General features: G+C 42.0%; 1 protein-coding gene across 3 annotated transcripts in view; it reads right to left on the minus strand.

Annotated features, from left to right (window-relative positions):
* Positions 1–1,897: 1,897 nt before the first annotated feature.
* GLIS3 (GLIS family zinc finger 3) overlaps positions 1,898–20,861 on the minus strand; it is a 274,079-nt gene continuing 255,115 nt past the window's right edge. For all 3 annotated transcript variants that reach the window (XM_053300408.1, XM_053300409.1, XM_053300407.1), the window contains exons 11-12: positions 13,434–13,616; positions 1,898–4,519 (exon numbers count right to left, since the gene is read on the minus strand). In XM_053300408.1, coding sequence (XP_053156383.1) covers positions 4,383–4,519; positions 13,434–13,616 — 320 coding nt within the window. In that variant the 3' untranslated portion in view covers positions 1,898–4,382. The remainder of the gene's footprint in view (positions 4,520–13,433; positions 13,617–20,861) is intronic.

The raw sequence follows: 20,861 nt of genomic DNA on the forward strand, positions 1-20,861 counted from the left end.
TGGTGCGTGAGTTCTCATGACCAGAGCATCATGATGGAAGTACTTGCCTCTCCTCCACCCTCAGTTAAAAGATGGGAACAAAATCTGGGTAGTCCTGCTTGGAGCAACTTGAGCTGGAGGGATTTGTATGGGTTCTGATAATCAAACAAAACAGAGTAGCCCACCTCCTAGCCCAGTTTTCACAGTTGTGTGAACCTATGAGCTGCAGCCTATAAGTTGCTCTAAGCAACACAGAGGTGCAGCAATGTGCAATATATAAGGAATCACTATAGCAGCCTATATAACCATAGACGGAACATCTCTTATTTCAATAGCTCATCACTCAATAATTTAGGTGACAGTGGAAGACTAAGGGCTAGCTCACTATAAGATTGTGTGTTTATTGGCAAAACCAAAAACCTTATTGAAAAAACCAATGTGGTGTTTTCTTACCACAACATGATCTTTGGCAGCACCTAATTGTAGAGGTATATGAGGAAACATTATCAGGAGATTCACCACACACTTGATAATCATAGAGGGCATTCACATGACTAAGCCCCAAAAACTATCTGCCCCATGAGAAGACTGCTAATCATCACCTTATAATGACAGATGCAATCCAGGAAAAGTCATGGCATATCTAACTGCAATTAAGTCCCATTGGTTTCAGTGGTAGTTAGATCCTCCTAAATTGACCAAGGATGTATTCCATATATGGCCTGTTTTCAATATATGGCACTGAAACTGTATCTCTTGCCGTTTTAAATTTCATAATAAATTTTTATGGATAGAATCACTGAGTGGGAGGAGGCCTTGCAGGCCACTAAGTCCAATCCCCTTGCTCGAGGCATAACACTCAGAACTAGAACATGGTCAACAGACTAGCTGTCCAGGCTCTGCTTGAATACCTCCAGCAAGGGAGAGCCTCCTCTCTCCAGGTTTTTATTGTTGAACTGCTCTTATCATTAAGAAGTTTCTCTCATTTTAGAGACGAAACCAACCCTCCTGTAACTTAAGTCAATTAGATCTCATCCTGCTCTCTGGGTCAAGAGAGAACAAGTCATTGTTAGGGGTATGCATGGACCATTTGGCATGATTCAGTTCGAATTAGGACCGATCTGCTGGTATGCAAACCAGTTTTATTTATTTATTATTTCTTTCATTTATTACATTTATAAACCACCCCATCTGAAGGGGTGGCAGTGTACAGCAAGTGTACAACAAGTTTGATTGAACCAATCAGCTGGGCAGGTCGGTTCAACAACCTGCTCAGTTTGTGATCAAACCACTCGAACCGTCCTGGTTTGTAGTGGTCCATTTCACAATAGAACTGGTTCTGCACATCCCTAGTCATACATGACAGCCTTTCAGATATCTGAAGACTGCTATCATGTGTCTTTAGGCAAAAAGATCCTTCAAGCTTTCCTTACAGGGAAATTAATGTCAGGAGTTTCTCACTTTCTGATTTTTTCTTTCTTAAGAAGCCATTGCTGCTAATGAATGGACACATGCTTTATAAAGCTCCAACAAAATTAGTCAAGTGGGAATTTGGCTTGCTTCTGTCTGTTGCTGTTCTTTCCTAGACCCATTAGTTCTGTGGAACAAGTACATACTATTATTAAGCTGCTAAGTTTAATAACTTGAGTGGCAGGATTTTAGGGAATTTTCTATAGAGTAAAATTATGAGTCATCAAAAGCACTCAATTTTCATTTCAAGATATTCAGGCTCAACCCAAAGAACTTCATCTGTGCTGTGTTAGGATATATGTGGTGTTGCTGCATGCAATGGTCTATTCAGGAAGATATGCAACAGGAAGGAGAGATGATCTTGTGGTATCGAGCATTAATTGTCCCCTTTGCTAAGCAGGGTCCACCCTGGTTTGCATTTGAATGGGAGACTACATGTGTGAGCACTTTAAGTTATTCCCCTTAGGGGATGGGGCTGCTCTGGGAAGAGCACCCACATGCTTGCATGCAGAAGGTTCCAAGTTCCCTCCATGGCATCTCCAAGATAGTGTTGAGAGAGACTCCTGCCTGTTACCTTGGAGAAGCTGCTACCAGTCTGTGAAGATAGGACTGAGCTAAATGGGCCAATGATCTGACTTGGTATATGGCGGCTTCCTATGTTCTATGTACTCTGTCTAGACAGCTGCCATAGTCAGCTTTGACAAAGCTGATCTTGATTCTACTTCACAAAAAGAGGTGGCTGTCACTGTGAAGGCTGATCAGCTCTAATGTACTGCATGTGCAGATCTGATCCAGTGTGCATCACCACATCTGGAATGGATCACTAGGTGCTGAACATGGAATAGAAACGGTAGGGTAAAGTGCATTCAGGATCTGATTCACTAAGGGAACACATGCATGGATCACCTTTGATGAAGCAGAGTGCCTGAGCTTAGCTTTCATAACCACAGGACTTTGTTTTAAAATATGGCTGCAGCATCTCAGTTTAAATTCATGAACAGCTTCAATTGCCTTAACCTTATTAGATTTCCAAGATAATACTGTAATTTTTAGAGGTGTGTTTCATGATTTCAAAAATTCTTATGCCAACTCTTAAGTGATTCTCAGCTGCAGTAATTCCTTTGGCCCTTGACATCTTCACATTTTGTTCCTCTGCTGCAATACGCAATTAACAAGAAACATGAACATTAAGAAATGTCTAAAATGTTTTGGTCACAACATGAATGAATGGCCTACAAATACGCATTGCATAAATAAGGCTGTGGCTTTTATTACCTAACAGTGTAACTATGACAAAGACCATATCTTGAACATGAATATTCATTTTTAACTAGTTACCCAGGGTTATAACTATGCAATGCAGACTATCAGCAACATGATTTCTTTTGGGGTAGATTTGAAATCTGGCCTGCCAAGTTTTTCAGCTGATAGGAAGCACAGAAGGAAAAGAGAAATAAGAAATAAAAACCCGGTCGTTTAAGAATGCTTGAACACCAACAAACTGTACAGAATCACAGTCCTTTCTGAAGAAGTCCCATAGAGTTTGGGAGAGACAAAGCCAATGGCATCGTGTCATGCAGAGGCACCATTGCTGAACACCGATGGCCGAACAACGTGATATGGGTGGTCTGTGGTCGGCTCTCTTGATGTCTTCTTTTAGTCCAAAAAGAAGGTGTGGGGCCCTCAATTTGTACCAGAGGCACCATGTGCTGGGAGAGGGGAGTTTAATCTTTCCTTTTTGTGACTTGAAAATATGCCTTCCCAAAGCTGCTATTAGCTGTGAGGGCAGTGGTGGGTGAGTTGTGTATTATATCTACACACTACACACTGTCTTTCCCCCTCTGTACAGTAAATAGCAGCTTTGGGAGGATGCCTTTTTCATTGAAACAGCATCGGGAAAGTGCTATATTATGCTGCACAGCCCTGATACAAATCTCTCTCTCTCTCTCTCTCTCTCTCTCTCTCTCTCTCTCTCTCTCTCTCTCTCTCTCTCACACACACACACACACACACACACACACACCCCTATGCTTTTAAGACTAGATGCATCCTTTCTTCTCTGGCAGCAGCAGTGAATTTACCCCCACTCTTCTTGCAAGAACATCAAGCTACATTGGAGTTCGCTGGAAATGGCTTAAAATATTTGCAAGCGTTAATGGGGGTGGGGTGGGGGGACATATACTCAAATGTGTACTTTTTTTTTTTTTTACAAAGCCTTCTATGCAGAGGGTTTTACACATGGGATATAAATATTAATTAAATTATAAAGCATTATTCAATATCCAGTTTTGTATTCAATGGATTGCTGCTAAAATACCACCAACAATTTTGTCTCTTTAAAATAATACAGTTAATACTGTGATGTCAAAAAGAGTATTAACAAATCCAAAAGTGATGTGCCTTGATTTCAGAAAGAAGTTGTAACAGTCCTATCATCACCACCAGCTGGTGCCACAGTATGCTTCAGAAATGATTTTCCCTTCCCCCTGATTTTCTGCACAATTGTGTGCTTAGATTCCAATGCGCCATAAGACAGGCTCATTGTACAAGAAACTCAGCTTGTACAAAAGGTTCATAGTGGCTGCTAATTTTACAGAGTTCCTACATAAGGTTTTTGAAAACTATTCCGAAAACTTCTCCAGTTTGTTTTAAAATGTATCAAGCATTAGTTTTCTTGTTCATTCCCTTTGAGAAGACAGTGGGTTTGCCACAGAAAAGGTTCCAATAAAGATGCAAATGCTCACACTTTGGCAAGTAATTTTTAACCAGCGTTCCCCAACTCCTTCCATTATAGGAATCTGAGAAGTTGGGTGCTTTCTATGTTTTCTTCATTGTTTGAGCAATACCTTTAGCACTTGTCCTGACCAGGAAAGAGATGATATGCAACAGAGTGGTTCCGATTAAATTATATGCTGATTGTAGTTTCTTCTTCCTCAGCCTTCAGTATAAACTGAAGAAAGTTGACTAGGGCAACGGTCTACAGCATTTATCTGAAGGAAATTGGAATCCTCAGCAGCATTGCGTAATGGTTCTCCAAAGATACCTGCGGAGCCTGATGGAAGATCATAAACTGGGAGGGGGGGAAAGAAATTTAGAACATCAGTTAGATGGAATGTTTGGAGGAATGTATTAGAAGAAATCAGGGCTTGGCTACAAGTTACATGCAAGCACAGGATTCCCCATGTGTGTTTGGAGAGAGAACCCCACATTAGATTCAATATGGTTGCGTAGAGCAGCAAACACGTAATGGAACATTGTGCAAGGAAAAGCAACTTGGGGCTGATTTGGTAAAGAGAAATGGTGAGATAGGAATGGGTTAAGCCCTCTTTTCATGTCCATGCTGATTCTCCATTCCAAAGGTTCCTCCCATCCCTTAGCTGGAATTTCCCCCTCCATAAGATGCCAGATGTATGTCTGACTTTGCAAATATCCCATGTGGGGTGAAAATGGCTTAGCAGAGGAAGGCAGACTATGGAGCAGATAAGCAGCAAACAAGGGAAAAGGTGAGAACCACCTCCATCCCAATCGCTTTCCATTCCAAATCCCCTTACAAAGCTGCTTTTCCTTAAGGTAAACCAACCACCAGGCTTTTTTGTTACATCTCCATTAATATAATGTGTAGTTCCACATTAAGGCCTTGCAGATGATATTGTGTAGATATTGTCAAAGTGAGAGGGAATACAAATATGGAAGCCTGGTTAGTTACACCACTAGATCTATGGAACAGGTTTTCAAATTATATGTTATAGTAAAGGAAAAGGGCCTTTTCGGTGGTTGCACCCTGTTTATGGAATAGCCTCCCCAGTAAAGGTTGCCTGGCTCTATCACTTTGTTTTTTTTAAATGCCCGGTGAAGATGTTCATTCAGTTTGTTCACTCAGGACTCAAAATTTAAAATTTTGATCTGATTTAAACTGATTTTTATTACCCCCACCCCGCTTTGGCCTGTTACTATCTGTTGTGTGTTTTTATCTCATATTTTAATATTGTGCTGTAAGCCACCCAGAGAACAATTTGTTATGGGTGGCTAACAAATAACTGTTTATTATGTATTAATAAAATACTACTACTACTACTACTACTACTAATAATAATAATAATAATAAAATAATAATAAAAGCAGCTTTACTGGGAACAGCCTATATTCTGCGACGATATCTATAACAACAACAACAACAACATTGACAATAAAATTCTGGCATCCCAGGTCCTTGGGAAGGACTCGATGTCTGGATAAAACAAACCAGTCAATAACACCTGTGTGACTGTGTAAACAAGATAATAATAATAAAAAATAATAATATCAGGAATGATGAAAGTTGTCATGCATGCTAATTCTTAACATCTACATATATATTTCTCCTGGGTGTGCCAGGGAAAATGCGTCCTGGCAGCCCAGCTGATTGGCTGGGCTGCGGAGGCGCCTGATTGGCTGGCACACCCAGGAGGAGGAGAATTGGCCGCTGCAAGCCATGGCCGCTGGCGGGCCCGGCCTGGCGACGGGTGGTGACCGTGGGCCTAGCCCGGCCACTGCAAAGCGGTGGCAGGCCCAGCCGAGGGCCAAGGTGGTGAGGCGGCTGGGCGGCTGGCCCCGATACCGGGGCAGAAAGTGGGGGTGGGGGAGAGGTGGCTGGCCTGCCGCTGGCCGCAGACTGGCAAGCAGTGGCAGTGGGCATGGCAGGCCGCGGAGGCGGCACTTAGTGTGGCGGGCCCGCCTGCGGGACAGGCCGCGGAGGCGGCTCTCGGCCAGGCACGCCGGCCAGGCCAGGAGGAGCTTGTGGGAGACTGGGGTGGGAGGGAACTGGGCAGCGGGACTTTCTTGTTCGCTGCCCGGGAGGAGGAGCGGTGGCGGCGTCCGGGTAAGTAGAACTTTTAAAAATAAGGGGGGAGGGGGAGGGCAAGGGGGAGGGCAAGAGGGAGGGGGCAGGGGGAGGCCAGGAGAGAGGGGGAGTGGGAGGGGAGGGAGGGCAGGAGAAACTGCAGAAGGAGAGTGAGAGGGAGGGGAGGGTGAGAGAGAAGGGTGGGAGGGAAAGGGAGGGCAAAAGAGAGTGGGGTGGGAGGGGGGAAGAGAGGCAAGAGTGTGGGGCAGAAGGGAGGGAGAGTGGGGCAGGAGAGAGAAGGGAACAGCCAGCCCCAAAGAGCGCACAGATGCTCTGTGTGGGTTGGCTAGTTATTATTATTATTTCTTGTTTACACAGTCAGACAGGTGTTATTGACTGGTTTGTTTTATCCAGACATCAAGTCTTATTTTAGACATCGATTATTATTATTTTACACATTATTATTTCTTGTTTACACAGTCAGACAGGTGTTATTGACTGGTTTGTTTTATCCAGACATCGAGTCCTTCCCAAGGACCTGGGATGCCAGAATTTTATTGTCAGTGTTGTTGTTGTTATTATTATATATATTGTCGCAGGCTGTTTCCAGTAATGTTGCTTTTTGTAATTGGCTGATGGTGATTTCTGTGGCCCTTATGGTGTTGAGGTGCTCTTCAAGGTCTTTTGGAATTGCACCTAGGGCTCCAATTACCACAAGGATTATTTTGGCCTTCTTCTGCCACAGCCTTTCAATTTCAATTTGTAGATCTTTGTATTTGGTGATTTTTTTCTATTTCTTTTTCATCTATTCTGCTATCCCCTGGTATTGCTATGTCGATTATTTTGACTTGTTTTTCTTTCTTCTCGACTACAGTTCTATCTGGTGTATTGTGTGGCAGATGTTTGTCTGTTTGTAGTCGGAAGTCCCATAATATTTTTGCATCTTCATTTTCGATGTTTTCAATTTTATGTTCCCACCAATCTTTGGCTACATGTAGCTTGTATTTTTTGCAGATGTTCCAGTGTATCATCCCTGCTACCTTGTCATGCCTTTGTTTGTAGTCAGTCTGTGCAATCTTTTTACGACAGCTGATTAGGTGGTCCACGGTTTCATCTGCTTCTTTACAAAGGCGGCACTTGCTGTTTGTTGTGGATTTTTCAACTTTTGCTCTTATTGCATTGCTTTTATTGAACAAGCCTGTTCTTGTGCAGCCAGTATTAAACCATCTGTTTCTTTCTTCAGGCTGCCATTCTTAAGCCATTGCCAGGTCTTGGTGATGTCTGATTTTCCACTTATATTGTGCAAATATTGACCATGCAGTGGCTTATTTGTCCATTTTTCTGCTCGGTTCTTGACTTGTTCTTTCTTGTAGGCTTTCTTTCTTTCATTGGTGTTGAATAGTTTCTCGTTATTGACCATTTGAAGTGCATCTTCTTCACTGTCCTTGATATATTCTTCAAGGCCTCTTTTCTCCTCCTCTACTGTTTGATGGACTTGCAGCATTCCTCTTCCACCTGAGCTGCGAGGGAGGTATAGCCTATCGACATCACTGCGGGGGTGCAGAGCATGATTGATGGTCATGATTTTCCTGGTCTTATGATCTAGCATCTCTAGCTCTGCCTGGGTCCAGTCTATTATTCCTGCAGTGTATCTGATAACAGGTATAGCCCAGGTGTTTATGGCTTGTATGTTGTTCCCGCCATTGAGTTTGGACTTGAGGATTTTTCTAACTCTCCTGATGTATTCACTTCCAATTTTTCTTTTAACTTCAGTGTGTGCGATGTTATCAGCCTGGAGAATGCCCAAGTATTTGTAATGTTCTTTCTCTTCCATGTTCTTGATGTTGCTTCCATTGGGCAGTTCTGTTCCTTCTGTGTTTGTTATTTTTCCTCTGTTCATTATTAATGCAGCACACTTGTCTAGTCCAAACTAGGGGTGTGTAATTCGGATTTTCTGTGTTTCGATTTGTAACCGAATCGAAATAGCCCTGATTCAATTTGGATCCGAATCTGACCCATCCTAATCACCCCAAATTCGATTCTGATCCGTATCGCGGCCGATCGGGTTTCGGATCTGTCCTATTAATTTCCCCAGATTCCCAGCTTTCATTAAAAAAAAAAAAAAGCTAAGCTCTAGCCTTTATAGAAGTGGAGTTATGGAGCAAAATGTGTGGTCTATTTTTTAAGTGTTCGGATTCTTTGGTGTATAATAACTTTCACTCAATGAATCTTTATGAGGATTCATTACACACCTTCATTTCTTCTATTCATTTTGACTGTCTTTTAGACACTGCCAATTGTCAACTGCCATGTGCCAACTACACCCCACTCCCACCCGCAAGGCAGTGAGGTACTATTCAGTTTAAGTTAAGTGCCTAATGGGTGGAGACTACCACCCAAATTGCAAAGGAATTGGACAAATGGCTGATTTTTGGTGAATTGTTGAAGGTTTAGTGTCTTTAGAGGCAGATTTGGAGCATAAAGTGGGATCTGGGGTAGAAGATTGTGGTGAGGTGGTAGTGCCTAATGGGTGGAGGCTACCACCCAAATTATTATTATTATTATTACATTTATATCCCGCTCTTCCTCCAAGGAGCCCAGAGCGGTGTACTACATACTTGAGTTTCTCTTTCACAACAACCCTGTGAAGTAGGTTAGGCTGAGAGAGAAGTGACTGGCCCAGAGTCACCCAGCTAGTTTCATGGCTGAATGGGGATTTGAATTTGGGTCTTCCTGGTCCTAGTCCAGCACTCTAACCACTACACCACGCTGGCTCTCTAATTGCAGAGGGATTGGGCAAAGGGCTAGTTTTTGGTGAATAGTTGAAGGTTTAGTGTCTTTGAGGCAGATTTGGGGCATAAAGCGGGATCTGGGGTGGAAGAGTGTGGTGAGGTGGTAGTGCCTAATGGGTGGAGTCTACCTCCCAAATTGCAAAGGGATTGGGCAAAGGGCTGGTTTTTGGTGAATAGTTGAAGTTTACTCATCTTTAAGGTTTTTCCCTATAAGGTATAATGGAGGTTTCAGCAGCCCCATAAGTGCACTTGGAGGGTGCTGGGGTGGCCCAGAGTGAGTGGTGGTGTAGTGCACATAGGGTGCCAGCCACTCCCATGGGGTTGCTAACCCATGGGGTACAGGGTTCTGTTGTTTCTGAGGTGGTCTGGTTATAACATTGTTGATGGCTTAGACTGTTGACTTTTTTTAAAAAAAATTATTTATATTTTAATTGTTGTGCTGGTCATAGACCGTAACAAACTTTGATTGACTGATAGATTGAGGTGGTCTGAGTGTAGATTGTATGGTAGCAAATGAGAGCGGATTCATGGTTTGTATTGAAAATCTCATTTGCTACCAGAGAATCTACACTCAGAACACCTCAGAAACAACAGAACCCTGAACCCCACGGGCTAGAAACCCATGGGGGTGGCTGGCACCCGCTGTTCACTACACCACCACTCACTCTGGGCCACCCCAGCATCCCCCAAGTATGGGGCTGCTGAAACCTACATGATTTCCTATGGAAAACTTCAACAGTTCACCAAAAACCAGCCCTTTCCCCAATCCCTCTGCAATTTGGGTGGTAGTCTCCACCCATTAGGCACTTAACTTAAACTGAATAGTACCTCACTGCCTTGCGGGTGGGAGTGGGGTGTAGTTGGCACATGGCAGTTGACAATTGGCAGTGTCTAAAAGACAGTCAAAATGAATAGAAGAAATGAAGGTGTGTAATGAATCCTCATAAGGATTCACTGAGTGAAAGTTATTATACACCAAAGAATCTGAACACTTAAAAAATAGACCACACATTTTGCTCCATAACTCCACTTCTATAAGGGCTAGAGCTTAGCTTTTTTAAAAAATGAAAGCTGGGAATCTGGGGAAATTAATAGGACAGATCCGAAACCCGATTCGAATCGAATCAGCCGCGATTCGATTTGTACCCGAATCTAGCCAATGGACCACAGGGGTGATTTGTTTTGTCTCCGATTCACCCGAATCAGCTAGATTCGGGTACAAATTGATTTGTATCCGAATCGATTCGCACACCCCTAGTCCAAACTCCATTGCTATATTGCTACTGAATATACGGACAGTGTTTAGCAGTGATTCGATTTCTGACTGGGACTTTCCATACAACTTCAGATCGTCCATGTACAGCAGATGGTTGATTTGACTTGATGTTTTAGATGTTTGGTATCCGAGGCTTGTTCTATTTATTATTTGTGAAAGTGGTGTCATGGCGATTATAAACAACAGAGGGGATGGTGAGTCCCCTTGGAAAATGCCTCTTCTAATGATAACCTGACCAAGTGTCTCGCCGTTGATTGTTAACTGTGTACTCCACATGCTCATTGCTTTTTAAATAAATATCTGAATGTTTTTGCTGACACCAGTTGTGTCTAAACATTTTAGTATCCCTGTGTGAGGAAATGAATCGAAGGTTTTCTTGTAGTCAATCCATGCAACACTTAGATTTGTTTTTCTTCTCTTGGAATTTTCTAAAATCATTTTGTCAATCAGCAGCTGGTCTTTTGTGCCTCTGGTGTTCGGGCAATTTCCTTTCTGTTCAACTGGAAGCTGTTTGTTAGTTAATAAGTGTTGCATTACTTCATCTGCTATTATTCCAGTTAATCATTTGAACATGGTTGGCAGGCAGGTTATCGGTCTATAATTACTTGGAACTGCACCTTTTGCTGGGTCTTTCATGATGAGATGAGTTTTCCCAGTTGTTAGCCATTGTTCAATATCACCTCCTTGCAAAATGAGATTGAACTGTTTTGATAGTCGTTTATGAAGGCTTGTTAGGTGTTTAAGCCAAAAGCCATGCACTTCATCGTCGCCTGTCGCAGTCCAATTTTTAATTTTCTTTGCTCTTTCACTTATTAATTCTGGTGTTATTATTAGATCTTGCATTTGTTGGTTACATTTTTCGACCTCTTTCATCCAGCCTGCTTTTTTATTATAATCTATTGGATTGTCCCATAATTTCCCCCAGAATTGCACTGTTTCTTCTTTATTTGGTGTTTCTACATTTCTTGCAGTTTCTCCTTCTATGCTTTGGTAGAAACGTCTCTGATTTGACTGGAATTGGAGATTCTGCCTGCGTTATGTGATTCTGGCTTCGTATCTGCTAATCTTCTTTGACACTGCTGTTATTTGCTGCTTTATTATTTCCAGGACTTCTCTAATTTTTATTTCCAAGCTCTTGTGTTGTTATTGTTGCTGCACTGTTATTATTACTGTTGTTGTTATTTCTTGTTTACACAGTCAGACAGGTGTTATTGACTGGTTTGTTTTATCCAGACATCGAGTCCTTCCCAAGGACCTGGGATGCCAGAATTTTATTGTCAATGGTTATAGATATCGTAGCAGAATATAGGCTGTTGTTGTTGTTGTTATTATTATTATTATTTCTTGTTTACACAGTCAGACAGGTGTTATTGACTGGTTTGTTTTATCCAGACATCGAGTCCTTCCCAAGGACCTGGGATGCCAGAATTTTATTGTCAATGGTTATAGATATCGTCGCAGAATATAGGCTGTTCCCAGTAAAGCTGCTTTTTGTAATTGGCTGATGGTGATTTCTGTGGCCCCTATGGTGCTGAGGTGCTCTTCAAGGTCTTTTGGAACTGCACCCAGGGCGCCAATTACCACTGGGATTATTTTGGCCTTCTTCTGCCACAGCCTTTCAATTTCAATTTGTAGATCTTTGTATTTGGTGATTTTTTTCTATTTCTTTTTCTTCTATTCTGCTATCCCCTGGTATTGCTATGTCGATTATTTTGACTTGTTTTTCTTTCTTCTCGACTACAGTGATATCTGGTGTATTGTGTGGCAGATGTTTGTCTGTTTGTAGTCAGAAGTCCCATAATATTTTTACATCTTCATTTTCTTCAACTTTTTCAATTTTATGGTCCCACCAATTCTTGGCTACAGGTAGCTTGTATTTTTTGCAGATGTTCCAGTGTATCATCCCTGCTACCTTGTCATGCCTTTGTTTGTAGTCAGTCTGTGTGATCTTCTTACAACAGCTGATTAGGTGATCCACGGTTTCATCTGCTTCTTTACAAAGGCGGCACTTGCTGTTTGTGGTGGATTTTTCGACTTTTGCTCTTATTGCATTTCTTCTTATTATTATTATTATTGTTGTTGTTGTTGTTTTATTTTACATTTATATTCTGTTCTTCTTCCAAGGAGCCCAGAGCAGTGTACTACATGCTTAAATTTCTCCTCACAACAACCCTGTGAAGTAGGTTAGGCTGAGAGTGAAGTGACTGGCCCAGAGTCACCCAGCTAGTCTCATGGCTGAATGGGGATTTGAACTCAATCTCCCCGGTCCTAGTCCTTTATTTATTATGAATATTTATACACCCCCTTTCAACATGAGGTTTACAGAGTTCATATGTGTTTCCAGTACCAGTTCAAACACAGTACTTTTCAGTGGAGTCTGACACATTCAGCAAGTCATCAGCAGTTCAGCAATCAAAATTATATATATATGCACCAGTTTTAAGACATAGGCGCTCTGATCAGGGAAGAGAGAAAGACTATTGCAGATGCATTATGACCTTTGTGGCTGGTCAAGACTGGATCAGAGGACAGAGGCTACCAATTTTCTGCATACATGAGAATCTACCCACTCATTTGATGAAGGAGCAGATGAATATCCTTTGACATTTGCTTTTAATATAAAAACGCAGGCTAGATTGCAGCAGGAGAGACTGCAAGCTGGCTTTGGGCTGCTTCACATGCTATCAAATTCCTACATGGTAGTTATTTCTGAGTAAACTTTGCACAATTCCCAGAATTGGCTGTGGTTTCTCAGTACATGCGCATGCAGAGATTGACATGTAAAGTGCAAGTTATAGTCTGCATGCAGAAACTGAGCAATATAATTTGTGGCATGGGAACATGCAAAGTGACTCCTTAAGTAGGAGTCGAAAATGCCTCTGGTAGGTCACAGAGGGATGAGAGAGGTTTCAAAACTCTGTAGACAGTAGTACTCTGGAGAGCAACGATTACACTGTGAAGTGGGTCTCAAACGGGGGAAAGAAACAACACACAGTTTGGATGTGTGCAACATTCACTCCAGAAACAACTCATGTTAACTCTGGAAAGATTTTCCATAGAATGTGTCCTAAATAACAAGATCAAAAGAGCTGTTCACCTGTAATACCAGAATGCGCTGAAAATGCTCTGTGGAAAACATCAAAACCTGCTTGACCCATAGATGTAGGTACAAGGCAATCTTCAAAAGGAGGGACCATATTACATGTTCCACCATGTTGTATACTTCTTTGATTGTCGGCATAATGGGGAGAACAGAAAGTTTGCAATTGCCCATAAACACCTAAAAAGGGAGAGGACACATACATATGTCAATATAAATATAATAGCAGCTCCATTTCAGAGACCATAAGAGGGCGCCTTGGTGACTTTAGCTGGGAACCTGCTAGCTACCTACTGTCACTTTCCCTACCGAGCCAGGTGTTTCTAGGTGTTTCTCAGAGCAAGATACGATGCCCTATCATCAGCAGTTTTATCTGGAAGGTTTTTGAAAATTCCTTTGGCCAGTTGAATTTATCCTTGTGGATCAGGTGAGGTTGAATCTGTCTACCTATTGTTTTGCTCTTTTGATAATGATTGTCAGAGTAATCTTAATTCTCCCCTACTTTCCTAGCCCAACTGATGAATTTTCCACCACATTCCTTCTTGTAGGAAACCTTCTATCACCTACAATGTTGCCAAATTTTGTGCGGTTGCTGTTAAGATCCGCCAACAGCTAACGTCTAGCCCTACTTCCTAGATGCTGCTACAAGAGGCTTCTACATTGGTGTACTCTGAGTGACTGAATTCCTATTGGAATGTAGTATTATTTGTTTGTATGTACATCTGATCAACAGCCATAATAAAATCATTCATTCATTCATTCATTCATATATGTCAATAGCCTCACATGCAAACATGTTTTTTGTGGTTACTCTAGACTTTGTTTTCTAAAATTGTTTCAGTTATTTCTAAATTTTTGTTATATCCTAATATAGGTGCTACCAATTTGTCTTGATATTTTCATTACAACTCTTCCTTTAGCCTCAAGCCGGACTTTTAACCTTCAGAAAGCTCAATTTTTTCTTACTTTTTGCCCAATCACAGAAATTCAAACTTGGTATGAATGAATGTATGAATAAATTATTTCACAGTCTCAGACTTTCAAATAAAGAATACAATTAGAACATAGTACAAATACAGGTTGCTCAAAAAGTCCTTGCATACAAAGTCATGAGCTAATCCAACTTTCAATTCAAGATACTAACAACTAATCCAAGATCATTTGGGTTCTTGTCTTAATAATGAAACTAATAAAAAAATAATAATGGTGGCTACTCTTCTTGTAATGTACTCACCATTCACTTTTCTATTATATTTAACAGAATATTATATTATATTTAACAGAACACCAGTTGACCTACCAGGAAAGTGATTTAATACTGGAAAGGTCAAATCCTTTCTAATTTCATTGTAAAATGTACAGTATAATACAGTGTAACTTTGAGGTCCCATTAAATCCAAGCCTTTATATTAAAGCTGATGGTAAGGCATGGCAATGTGCTGAAGTAAAAGCTCTTCTCTATTTATGCAATGGAAGGAAATTTTAATAGTTGACAGTCTCATACAATTTCCCAGTTGTCCAGTCCAAAGTAGGCTGGAGACCACATTACAACAGAGATTGACTTAAATTGTTGGTAATCTATATACTGAAGTCTTTGCTTAACATGACTTTCTCAAATCCAACAGCACCAAGAGCAGCCACAGAAAATCCCCAAAGATGTCTCTTATGCAATATAGGCTGACATGCCCTGCAACAATAAAGAGCCAGTCCAGAATTGACTGCCCCATTGCAGGGCTCCAAGAGCCACAGTACAAGAGGGCTGTGTGGTGACTGCAGGTCACGGATCGTGGGAACCACCGGGCTTGCAGGCGAGCCCGGCTTCCCCAAAGCAGGTAACCTGCTTGAATACCCCTCCTGTTAAACAGGGTTAGCAGAGCAAGCGCTCCACTAACCCTGATTTTTTAATTGTGTATTGCCGCGGTACAGCTCCGTGCTGCGGCAACACACGAGGAGACCCCCAGGTGGGAGGCTGCAAGCAGCCTCCTGGGCTTGGGGGTCTCTCCAGGATGCTCCACGCACTCACACGGGACATCCTGGAACTTCCGGGGGCTGCATGGCCCCCAATCCCTGCAGCCACTGCCAGCTCTGTGATGGAGTCGGCAGTTGTGTGGGCGGCCAATCCAGCTGCCCAGGGCTTCACAGGCGATCATCTGTGGGGAGAGCGGGCTAAGCCGGCTCTCTCTGCAGACCTCATTTTGGTGAGTCTCACTGATTGTGAGACTCACCTCACAGTCTTTTTCCAGATATACATAAAGTAGTTTACTAACATCAAATCAACTAGGAATCCAAGATTATTTCCAAAATGGGTAAACCACCCTGAACATGCCTGATCTTGTCTGATCTCAGAAACTAAGCAGGGTGGGAACAAATCAATAATTAATTGTCATTCCCCTACCTGCCTCATTTTAGAATGGATCTCTTTAACAGATATGGGGTACAAAATATTTTCCTTTAAAATTTCCCTTGAACCCTCTTAAGAGTGCCATCTATATCCCTATCCAAGCAGTAGCATCATACAGCATTCAACCTTGGTAGCCTTCATAAAATGGAACAGACATACAGTCTCACACACAGACCAGCACTGATGACAGAAGCTGAAAGCCACAGCCACACATCCTAGTGCTAGAGGTGGGGGCAAGTCCACTGCAAGCCTGAATTCTTAATGCTTTCTGAATTCCAGCACTGATCTATGAAATAAGGTAAAGGTAATCTCTTGTATTCCATTTCCTGGATCTTAAGTCAAACACTAATCAACCAGAAAATGAGCCTTTGGTGACAACAAAAAGTCTCCTATCTCCTTCCTTAAAAGAATACATCTGGTCAGGGGCATAGCAAGGTTGGAGTGGGCCCAGAGACAATATTTTAAAATAGGCCCCCGCCTCACTGAAGCTCAGCTCATGAAGTAAATCTTAAATGAGGCTGAATAGTGGTAACAAAAAGCATTGTGTGTGTGTGTGTGTTTATGTGTATGTATATCTGTCTATCTATCTACCTACTTACTTATAAAAAAAACCTATGTGCCACAATAGAACATCATCCTAAATTATTTTTTTAAAGGTTTTGTAAATTGTGGATGATGCAAGTCATTTAATGATACTAGAGAAAGACATGCTCTTCTGGCAGCTCCAGGTCTTCTTAACACTCACATCAATTTCAGAGGATGAATACAACTGAAGGAAGCCCAGGCGGGTGCGCGGCTGGGGGAGTCAGTCATGTGACTTGTCTCGGGGGGGGGGAAGGCAGTGGCCCCCCAGACAACTGTCTCCCCTTGCCCTATTATAGTTACGCCCCTGCATCTGGTGTACAGAGAGGAGGGGGAGGAAGAGATTTTGAACTACCAGGCTGGATCCAAAGATGAGAAGATGCAGCTAGCTATAATGTATAGCCACTATGTCTGGTCCAAAGAGTATAGTTTTTATTAACAGAGGAGTTAACAAGAACACACACTTCAGCCAGCATCCATCTTGTGCTCACAGCTCACAAACTTAGTAATGAAACACACTAAACATGCTTAGCCCACCAAAGAGAACCCCACTGAGCATGCCCAACAACACAGGTATGTTAAGTACTCAAAGTCTAGAGGAAATACCCCTAAACTGTAAAAATACTACACTAGCAATGTTTTCCAATTGCAAAAGCATGCACAAAAGTTCATGCAGTGTCACAACAGGAAGGTTCCAAAGCAGTTTTCATTATTCTGCATGTGCAGAGGTTGCGTAAGCTCTTGCAATGCGCAAATGGAATTTAGTTTCACTTTCCTTCTGCAACAGTCTTGTAAAGTAAAAGTAAAGTCGTGCCGTCGAGTCGGTGTCAACTCCTGGCAACCAGAGAGCCCCGTGGCTGTCTTTGGTAGAATACAAGAGGGGTTTACCATTGCCATCTCCCATGCAATATGAGATACCTTTCAGCATCTTCCTATATCACTGCTGCCCGATGTAGGTGTTTCCCAGAGCCTGGGAAACATACCAGTGGGGATTCGAACCAGCAACCTCTTGCTCGCTAGGCAAGTTAATGGACCACTGCACCATTAGGTGGCTGCAACAGTCTTGTGCAAGGTGTAAAATAGCCCTTCTATGAGCAGAAAACACGTTCTGCATGTGGGATGCAATCCACTCTTACAGTTGTTTCCCACAGACATGAAGCAAAACATCTAGTTTTAGTTCTCAGTATATATTGGAAAATGTTAAAAACACAATTATAATGTTTATCAGGGGAAAAAATGTATGTGAAGAGAAACAATTTAGTATTTCAAAAATGTTTAAAGTGTAATTAAACATAATTTATATCCTTATTTGGAGGGGCAGAGAGGGTTGTTGTCTCCATGATGCATACTTTTTCACATTTGGCAATGTCTAAATCAGTGTAACCCTTGGAGCATTTCAGATTAAGAATTGAGTATTGTGAAAAGGCATAAAGTGGGAATGAGTGTGGAGCAATGTATGAGCATGTGTTCAGCCTTTTACTGAGTTTTGCCAGCTGGCTTCAAGTCCCAGAGATGGAAATAGCCATTTCTGGTAACTGCTGTGACTCAGCTGTAAACACTCACAGTTTGGCCACTGCTGGTTGGGACAGCAGTTATTTTTAACAATGCTTTTCAAGTAAGCACAAAGCTCCATTGAGAGTAATGAGCTAAAAACTGTTTTGGAAGGTTGTTGTTTTCTATTAATTTACCATGGCCATTTTCCTTCTTAAATGTCAGCATGAAGAAAGAGGGAAATCTGCTGCAAATAGCCAGCACAATTTGCAAACCTTCTCGTTTAGGACAAGAAGCTAGCTTTTTCTAAAGGGAAAGAGTAAAGAGAAGGTGAAAGCATTATGATTGCACAGAGTCAGAGTGACTTGCCCCTGTTCTCTAAGAGCAGCTTCTTTCTCCTCGCTTTTGAAACCTGTGTTGGCTTAATTGCTCGTCCAGGTAGTGGGACTCTCTGGTTTACAATGAGGTTTGATGTAAATAAAAGAATCCAGAGGTTATCCAGGGTGTGTGTGTAATACTGTGCAAATACACGAGTATTTCTTATGGTAGCCTGATTTGTAGGATCAAGCTGATGAAAGGCCCACAAACATCTTGATTGTGTTAAGATTGTAAAATGTGGCTCCCTCTGAGAAGAATTTTCTCTTTTGTGCAGATTAATGGGGCTAAAAAAAGAAAAGAAAATGTACAGCCCAAGCCTGCTGCACAGGGATTTAACAACTACTTCACCAATACAATGTCAAGACCTGTGTTCATGCTGTGGCATTGTGAGCAGAGCAAGGTGATTGTGCTCACACAGCATTATGGAGTGATGCTGCTAGATCAGCAATCCGGTGGTAGCATCATCAGATGCTGGCAGAGCGGCATGAAGCTGTTGTGTGAAATACAATTGGGCTGTAAAGGGTCCTGAAGAGGCTCTCCCATATGGTGTCCTAAGCATATTTTAGCCATCAGATTCGCAACATACATGCAAACCTTTGCACCAAATATTAGGCAGTTATCTTCTATAACATGATACCAATGGACAGGCAGCATAGGTAGCTGTTATTGTAGCAACAAAAGCCAGTCTGTGTGCTGCTGGGAGTGAGACCATCAGTATTTAGGAGAGGAATGCCCTCAGGGGTTCATTGCCTGAGGGATGATGAACACATGCTATGTGACCCTAATTAAGGCAGAAGGGCACTGCCAACTGGAACTAGGAACTTTATTAGCCTAACTTCATTTTCCTCCAACCTGAGAGTCAAACTACACGTGATATTAAATACATAACTCTCTCTCTCTCTCTCTCTCTCTCTCTCTCAAAACAACAACACAAGTTGTTCTAATAAGAACTAATCTGCCTACTTTCCTTTCACTATCCCTACAACTGTACTAAATTTGGTCCAAATCGCTTAGGCAGTTCACAAGTTAGCTCACTTGCACCTCAAATGTTCATGTGTCTGCCATCTTGAATTGGGGTAGTTAACATCATCACATATCCATTTGACGTGTCCCAATGTGTCCCTGCAACTGTACCAAGTTTGGTCCAAATCATTTCCACTTACACCTCAAACAGTCACATGTCTGCCATCTTGAATCAGGGTGGATGACATCATTACAAACTATACCCTTGAACTGTCCCTGTGTGCTCCTACACCTGTAGCAAATTTAGTTCAAATCGGTCAGGCAGTTCACAAGTTAGCCCAATTGTGCCTCAAATGTTCATGCATCTGCCATCTTGGACTGGAGTGGATGACATCATCACAAACCACACAGTTGAGGTGCTGCTGTGTGTCACTCACTACAACAGTCCCAAATTTGGTTCAAATTGGTTAGGTGGCTCATGAATTAGCTCTCTTATACCTCAAACATTCATGCATCTGCCATCTTGGATCCAGGTGGGTGACATCATTACAAACTAGAATATTGAGGTGTCCTTATGTGTCACTCACTACATCTGTACCAAATCTGGTTCAAATCAGTTAGTCCACAAGTTAGCTCACTTGAGCCTTAAATGTTTACCCGCCCACCATCTTGAATTGGGGTGGATGACATCATCACAAACTATGCCACTGAAGTGTCCCTATGTGTCCCTACAACTGTACCTGATTTCATCCATATTGGTCCAGACCTTGCAAAGTTGATGGTGGGGGACACGGACACATAGATGGACACACACATGGGATCCTGAGTGATCTCATTAGCCTATTGGAGAGTAGGCTAAAAAATTTGTAGCTACAATCTTGTATTTAACATCATGTATAGTTACACCCTTGGGGAAGTTGTCGACAGGGCAAAATCAAAGGCTACATTTTAAAACCTCTGCAACTCATCGACATAAAAATGAAGGCAGAAATGACTTTTGCTATCACGACTCACAAAGGATTTATGAACTGGAAATGCTGATGAAAAATGTGTCCAAACTCTAAAACGATGAAGGAGGATGAGAAAGGAAGAGAACCACATGAATGGCAGCAGGGAAGAAATACAATGTGCTGCCTGTTGTATAGTTCTAATATTCCAAACATTTGGAATGAACCTTATGACCGTGGCACTGGCCCCAGATGGCTTGATGCATCCAACCCAAGACAGCTAACATCTTCTTTTATTGTATTCCCCATATTTAACACACCAGCCTCATTACCGGTAAGCCAGATGTCCCCAATCTTTTTTCCTTTTAAATAACCACCACCCATCCCTGTTTAGATTTATTTGATACCATTAATTACTCACCCACTTTACAAGGCAAATCCCAGCTGCAAACATAAGAATTGTAAAATACAGGGTGCCACAAGTACCATGGTGCATATAGGGAGTCAACAGAAGCATTTATTCAAACATGTATGAAATACATGTGTTTCTTTGCTCAAGTGCTACAGAAAAAATGAATTATTTTTGGATACAAAACACACAGAGCCGGGACGGGGGGATGAGTTAATGTAAATTAACTGGAGACTGTGCACAAACTGGGGTGA

The sequence above is a fragment of the Hemicordylus capensis genome, chromosome 2 (genome assembly GCF_027244095.1).
Source record: "Hemicordylus capensis ecotype Gifberg chromosome 2, rHemCap1.1.pri, whole genome shotgun sequence".
NCBI lineage: Eukaryota > Metazoa > Chordata > Lepidosauria > Squamata > Cordylidae > Hemicordylus > Hemicordylus capensis.